Below are 8,228 nucleotides of genomic sequence, written 5' to 3'. Positions count from 1 at the left end.
CGATGATAGAAATCAATTATGTAATTATGTTATACGTAATTGTATTAAATAAAACTAAATTTTAACTAAAAGTGTTCCTTATGATAATTATGTAATGATACTGTATGTTGAGTTATGATATATTTTGATGTATGTACATTTTTTTATTATGTTACTTATGAGGTCTGAGGTCAACCTATATCAGGACGGACGAGCTGTAGGCATTGGTTGGTGGCAATGGCTACAATAATTTTCACTACTTTTCATATATACTCTGGTTAATTTTTTATATTGTGATATTATGTTGTGTTATGTAATTATGTTATTATGATTTTTTGTCGCATTATGGCAATTTTGTTTAATACGATTATTTTCTTATATTAAAACCTAGTTAATCTTTCACAGATTAACTTTTATTATATTATCATAAGGTCATCTACAATATGTTTAACTTTATATTTTTTAAACATGTTAACAATATTTCCGCTAAGTTAACTAATATTAAATATTACTCAGATCAAGTATAGAAAAAGTTTAATATAGTAAAATTAAATATTTTAGAGTAAATAAAAATTAATTTTGAAGTGACTTATATTAGAAAAAATGTTTTGATTACTTTTTCAATGGTTTAGTAAAAACTTTTTCAAGAATTACTTGAATATATACAAAACAGTCAAAACTCGAATACATAAGTATTATTATTTAGAGGAAAATAGTTTACAAACATCAATTGATTGCAATTAAATCACATGAATTGAAATAATTTTAAATTGTGATATATTTTTGAGAGTATTAGTTTTTCTTTTGATCAAGTAACAATTTTTTCAGTTCTAAAAAAAAAAAAAAAAAAAAATATCAATATAAATTAAAGATATAAATCATATTTAAAGTTCTCTTAAATTTTTTTTTATATATTACTAATTTAAATGTAATATAATTAAATTAATAATAGAGAACTTTCAAAATAATATGTTTTAAGGAACATCATTAGTGATAATTAATACACTTTTTTTTAAACCATTGTATGAATACTAGTTTCCGATTTGCAAAAAATTATAAGTCATACATCACAATAAACATGTTTTATTTAACTTTATTTTTAAATCTTTAGCATAAAAATGTTATTTTGCGTAAATAACATAAGATTTAATAAGAAAATTAAATTTTATAAATGTTGATCTAGTTTTGACATAATTTCTAAATAGATTAACGTAAAAAATTCGGAAATTATTATTTTTGCCTAATTCAAAATATGAAATTTTAGTCTTGTCGCGGGCTCCAATATGTCTATAAAATTCTTGTATGTTCACTACAAAATAAATAATTTGTCATTCAGAATAAGTACTATATAAATTAAAAAGAATCTTCATAATTATGTTTGACAAAACCTTATCAAACTAAAAACAGTTGACTAAATTATTTACTATAAATGTTGCAATATTTGTATATTGATATATTACCAATAATATAACAGAAAATTTAAGAACCTTAATAGGAGTTATTTTGTTATAAAAAACTATTTTATTGTAAAATTTTGTCTTTGGAATTTACCACTTTAATTTAAAACCTTTGGTATAATCTTACCCATAAATGATAACTATCACAATTAATTATATACAAACTACAATTATATATTTAGGAATAACTATTTTTGTAATAATATTAGTTAAAAATTAATTGTGTAATTAATTAAATGAAATTAAAATATATTTCACATTCGACAAATTAATCATGCGAGTAAAATAGCGGTAGAAAATCATTTACTTTGGGTTCTGAATAAACAGATTAATATTTTTACAAAGTGATTATTTTAATGGTAGCCACTTAATTTCTCTATTAATAATAAGTTTTTTGAAAATTTATTTTTTGGATTTAGTTGCTAAAATAACCATCTTGTATATACAGGGTGATTGACTAACTATGCCTAACGAATTTTCTTTAAAAATATTAGTATTATCGTATATGTAATTATTTTATTTGTTATAAATCTTTGTTGAGCTACTTGACAAGAAAAATGAAGATTCAATCTTCATCCCTCAACCCTTAAATCAATATCAACTTTAGTTTTTCAAATAGCAACCCAGTTTTTTTTTATTTATTTATCTTGTTAATAATAAAAAAAAAAATTTTCTCAAAAAAAAAAAAATCAATTTTAATAAATTCTAAGCGAGATATTACTATTTAAAGTTTATGGGATTTAACAAATAAAACAGTAGTCGGGTAAATATAGTATCGTTATTATTTAGTGTACCGATAAGAAATGGTAGCGCTTATCGATTTACGATCCATAACGTTCTCGTCTGTAATAATTTTTTCTTAATAAACCCTAAACTTTAGAGAGCCGTAGAGCGCTTAATATTTAATAAAATAAAATATTTTTTTTACAAAACATTTTTTTTTATTAAACTAAATATAATGGTATAAAAAAAAATTAGTGTTGCCATTTGAAAATATGAAGTTGACACTATTTTTAAGCAAAAGGGATGGTGGTAAAAATTTAAATTTTCTCGTGAAACAGCTCATCAAAGATTCATAATGATTAAAAAAAGAAAATTGTTTATAACTCTTATATTTTCAGAGATAATTCGTGAGGCATAGTTAGTCAATCACCCTGCATTTGCATATTAAGTGAACATATTTTATTTTACAGATAATTACAAAAATACCCTAAAAATAAATTGGTTGTAATTTTAATAGTTTTGTTTTACTCACTTGAAAATCTAACATTACACATAGTGTAGAGATTTATCAATTCGATTGCTTTGGAATTATCAATATATGTTCCATATATTTTCTCTTATAGACTTATTAATTTCATTTTGATCAAATCCCATTTATATGACACAATCATAAGGATTCATTCCACACTTTAAAAAATTTAATTAAAAAAACTATTATATTTAATTAATTTTAGTTATTTTCAAGTACTTTATTTAACTTTTCTTTTAGTCTATTCTATAATCTATAACTTCAAAAACTAATAAAAAATTTTAATTTTATAATTTATTCATTAATAAATATTTTATGGAAATATGTAGTTTTGTCAAAACCATAAAATTCATACATAATTTTTACTTAATTTGAAAAAAAAAAATTAAATCTTAACTATTTCTTTGAATAAATTAAAAATGTCTTCGTAAATATGCTATAATATAAGTTAACTTAAATAAAAATAAAAAGAATCCTTTCAACTTACCGATTTATAGTACCCGATAGACATCATATCCATCACACCTAAAAAATTATAATTTAATTTGAATTTTACGTATTTTGTAATTTATCAATTTATAAAAATTAATTTTTTAATTATGCTTTTAATTATTAAAAAATGATGTATTATAGTTTGTTTAGCAGAAAGTTGAATATAGTGTTGAGAATAAATTTTATTTATACATACTATCACGCCTGAAATTATTTTTTCCGTAATTTTTAATTAGATTAACTGCAACATCACTTTTTACACAGTTAAAGATATCCTTAGTTCCTTCGTAATAATTTAAAGCTGTCCCTACGTTGGAAAACTTAGTATCACTATTTTCATTATCTACTTCTTCATAATATAATTTAACTAAACTTTCTCTTGCATCATTCAATAGTTCATAAAGTCTACTTAAATCAACATCTGTATCAGTATCCAATTCATTCGTAGTTTTTCCATATTTATTTATTAATTTATTTACTGCCTCTTTTTCGGCTTCATTGAAACCATTTCTGTTTTTTTCAATATATTTAATTGCCTCATTAATTAATGGAATTTGAAATTTATTTGTAGAAGTATTCGTTTCACGCGAAGACTAAATATAAAGAAACAATATTTTAAAAAAATCAAATAATAATATTATATTAAACAAAATCTGTTTAATTTTAATTATTCAGTGATATTAAATATAAATAAATAAGCTATCGAAATCTATAAGTATAAAATTATGAAATGTAGCTATAATTATTATAGTATATTAATATTCATTATTATAATTGTTTTAATGAAATAAAAAAATAATAATTATTTTATTTGATAATATAATGTAATCAATACCAATACATTATAATATAATTTTTAATATAATATCTAATATACGAGATGATTCATTTAAATAAAGAAACAACAATTGGCCATAATATAGATATCTATATTGAGATATAATTTATATTAAATATCTATATTTTGTTTAACTATTTCTTATAATTGATTCAACAACAGAGAGTAATTTTTTAATCATTCATTGTTAGATTTTTTTTTCATATTATAATTTTATAAGGATAAGATAAATATTAAAATTATATTATTATATTGTTGCTATATTAATCGCAATTTCAATTGATTCAACTATATAAAATTTCCCAAAAAGATAATGACATATCGTCATAAAAAATAAATGCATTTATAAGCAAATAGTTTTTTATGTACACAATATGATACAATGTGTCTGTATGTGATTAACTGGAAATTGCCACTTTAATAAACAATATTAAAATCAATTTTTTGAATCAAATAAATAAAATTTAAATAAAAATATAACAAGACATTATTTTTGATGTTATGTGCTATAAAAATTTTATACTATGATAGTGAAAATTAATATTTAACTCAAATTAATTTAAATCAAGAGTGGGCTGGCTACGAGGAAAATTGGGTAATTACCCAGTCACTTTTAAAAACATTATCAAGGCCACTTTTTTTAGCGTTTAAAAAAGATTTTTGACATTTAATTTTTTTATTTAACTTTTTTCTATTAACAATGTGTTTTCTTTTTTCATATTGTGAAGCGACGAGAGCCGCTACAATTTTTATGTCTTCTGGGATATTGGAATCACAGTGCGTATATTTAATTAGACTGTATAAACTTTATTTTTGTAAATAAAGTTTTAAATTTGAAGTTATAATACATACGATCCTTATGTATTTTAACTGTTTATAATCATTCGAGGGATTACAAATACAAGTAGCTAAAGGTTTTTTTACGGCGTAGCCATTCACAGATACGTAGCAATTATTAACAAATACAGCTCTATTGAAGAATAACTATCAAGGTAGTGTAAAACACAATTTTGCATTTGAAGACTTAAATAAACATAGAATTATTTTGAAAATATTAAGCATTTTAATTTACTGTCATCATTGACAATAAATGTCGTGAAGTTATGAATAGACCAGTCATAAACAAATCCATTAGCTACCGTCTAGTATATTCCCTTATATAGATGAAGTTTAACTAAAAAAATTGAAACTTTAGTACTATATTTAATAAGCGGATAAAGTTAAGGACAATTTATTAATAAAAAATACCTCACACATTTTTAGTTTGAAATATGTGTGTCCATTTAAAAAACAGAGTTTACATGAGTTGTTTAAGGATAATATATAACAAAATTTGTTAAATTCAAAATTATTTATATTTTATGAGTAAAATTTAAAGTAAGTAATTATGATTAATTTTAATTTTGTGAGTCTTGATAAATAAATCACTCTGTATATATTACATTTATAGAGATAATTATATTAATAATTTATTAAGAAAAAAAAAGCTAAAGATATACAGTGTTTATTATGTCATAATCCACTTAATTAATAAAAAATAAAACTAATATTGAAAATGTTTGTATTAGTGGTCTCTTTTAGTTACATCTTAATATATTAATTATCAAATATTTTAATGTTCGTTCATTATGCTTTATAAGTATTTATTATGTTCATTTTATATTATTCATTGAGAACACACGTAATTAACTAGTTTATTATAAGATAATAATCTAATTTAGAAAATAACTAATCGAAAACAACTCTTATACCAGTATTTTAAAACTTATTATACTTAGGTGGAAGTGATTTCTAAATTTATTATCATACTATGACATAAGTATTTATAAGTTAAAAATATTATAGAGTTGTTGTCAATTAGCCTTTTCTTAAGTTATATATTTTTCTTATATTTATGCTTGTAAACTATGTAATATGTTGCCAATAAAAAAAATAATCAAGATACTACTATAAAGGAAAAAGAATGAACCAATCAAATATTTATTTACTTAATAATTGAAAAATAAACACTACAAAACAAAGCCAAAATAAAACTGATAATGCTATTCTAAAGAAATTAAGTGGTAAACAATGAATCTATTTCTCTGTTATTTCTCTAGTTGACTTAAAATAATACAGTTATGAAATATTTTTACTCAACAAAATAAAAAATTCCGTACCTTTCCTGCTAATGTGTCCATACAGTTTAAAAGTAAAACAATAAAAAATACATTAAATTTATAAAAATTCATTTTGAAATTAAATTTTATAGCAAGATACTTCTTATAATAATTTAAGATGTGTAAAGTCTAAAGAACTTATATGTTTCATTAAATGGTTCTAAAAACATTACTTTATATAGTTATGTTAGATGGTGGTAAACGTTTGTTAAAACAATACAATAGATGAATTTACTATGTTTAAAAATATCAAACAAAACAAATTATGTGCATCATAAATTAACCTATTATTGAAGATTTTGTTTAATTATGTGATTAATTTTTTATTTAATATTTTAGCTCAAAAAATTTAATAATGTATTTGAATTTCAATAATAAATAATTTTTAATATTTTAGGTTCTAGGATTGTTTAATTCTACGAATGCTTAATTTTTTATAAAAAATTGTTTGTTTATTAAAAATAGTGAAGTATATCTAAGGCCTATCTTTGTTATTGTGGGACTTATACATATAAAAGATTTTTTCAAGGGAGGGCTAAATTTTATTTTGCTTATCATATACTCTTACTAGGGCCATAATCATGCACAGTTCATTATTATAATTAGCCAATATGGGAGAAATGGTTTAATGTACAATATGCATGAATTTTCCTCAATGACTTTTATTTAGTTGCACATATTTGTTCTATGATTACTGTGCGTAAACAATAGTTAGTAAAATCTTTTGATATCACTTGATACAAATACACTACAAAAATAAATTATAAAAACTACTATTATTATAAAGCAAATTTTCTGATTGTTTTATATAGCAATATCCTTTTAAAATTAAAATATGTACGTGTACATTCAGTAGTACATTTCTTTAGTTTAATTCTTAAAATATTTTATGTAGTTCACTATCAATAATTATTATATTATATATAATTATATAATAATTATTATAATATTAATTAAACTATAGTTGATTTTTAATTTCAGTTTGTTAGCTCACTGAACTTTAAAAGTAAAAAGGTATGGTGCTAAGGTATTTAAGATATGGAATATTTATTTTCAAATATCAAAGATAATAATAATATAATTGTTAATCATTCAAATTTTAATAATTCCAAAATCATATTACATTTTATATTTTATTTATATATAGATAAATGTTTACTTTTTATAATTTTAAGTTTCCAAATGACTCTATACAATTGTTTGTTAAGCTATTAGAATAATAGCATAAGTATTTGAATCATATTGAAAANGATCATAATGAAAACCGTAACTACTGTTACTTTGAACAAGATTCCTAATATTTGTATGATATCTTTCTTGAATTGGCTTATCATCGTCTTGTTGTGCATTTCGATTATTAATATACCAACTAGAACTACTTATAGATTCTGATAAATTCCCTTCTAAAATTCTTAAAATACTAGTATGCTTATTAAAAAATGATCTTATTTCATTCTGCATCGTTATAAGACAATTTATAAAATATCCATCTGATAAAAGATTATAATTTTCTCCTATTGTTATTAAATTATTTAAAACATAATGAATGAGATTAATAAGTGTATTATCTAAAGTATTCGTGGATATGTTAACCATTTTAAAAAAATATAATAATGAATTATTCATCTTTTTAAGTTCTTTGTAAACGATTTGATAATTTTCAGCCAAACTTTTTAGACATTCTATTTGCAAGTCATCGTTGCAGTTATTTTTACAATGATGCCAGAAATCTATCGATAATTCGGTTAGACGTTGTAGATCAATGCCATAATAAACGCTCAATAACAAATGGAATTGCCATACTCTATCGATAAAATTGTGATATGTAATAATGCTAGTGTCCGAACCACGTGGAAATAGTTCATTTAAAGTAAACTCTTTAATATTATATTCAAAACTCTTACCACGGAATGAAAATTTAATTTCAACTTCTTGCGTTGTTAATTTTCTCCACGCTGGGTGTTGCACCAAAGCATTAAATTCAGAAACTTTTGAGGCCCTTACTCTCAAATCAATAGCACCATATATAAAAAGTAAAAAAAATAAAGACA

The 8,228-nt window shown here is 21.6% G+C and overlaps 1 protein-coding gene across 1 annotated transcript; it reads right to left on the bottom strand.

Moving 5' to 3' along the window:
* Positions 1-583: 583 nt before the first annotated feature.
* On the bottom strand, positions 584-6,340 carry LOC126904834 (uncharacterized). The gene is made up of 5 exons (XM_050684120.1): positions 6,178-6,340; positions 3,377-3,773; positions 3,176-3,213; positions 2,692-2,846; positions 584-809 (listed from the first exon to the last, which is right to left on the bottom strand). Exons 1-4 carry the CDS (start codon positions 6,247-6,249, stop codon positions 2,814-2,816), a joined length of 540 nt encoding a protein of 179 aa, XP_050540077.1. The 5' UTR covers positions 6,250-6,340; the 3' UTR covers positions 584-809; positions 2,692-2,813.
* Positions 6,341-8,228: the final 1,888 nt, after the last annotated feature.

This window comes from Daktulosphaira vitifoliae, unplaced genomic scaffold, assembly GCF_025091365.1.
Source record: "Daktulosphaira vitifoliae isolate Bord-2020 unplaced genomic scaffold, ASM2509136v1 Scaffold_4, whole genome shotgun sequence".
In the NCBI taxonomy this organism is placed as follows: domain Eukaryota; kingdom Metazoa; phylum Arthropoda; class Insecta; order Hemiptera; family Phylloxeridae; genus Daktulosphaira; species Daktulosphaira vitifoliae.
The sequence above is the reverse complement of the archived record's forward strand: the minus strand, read 5'-3'. Positions and strand labels throughout refer to the sequence as shown.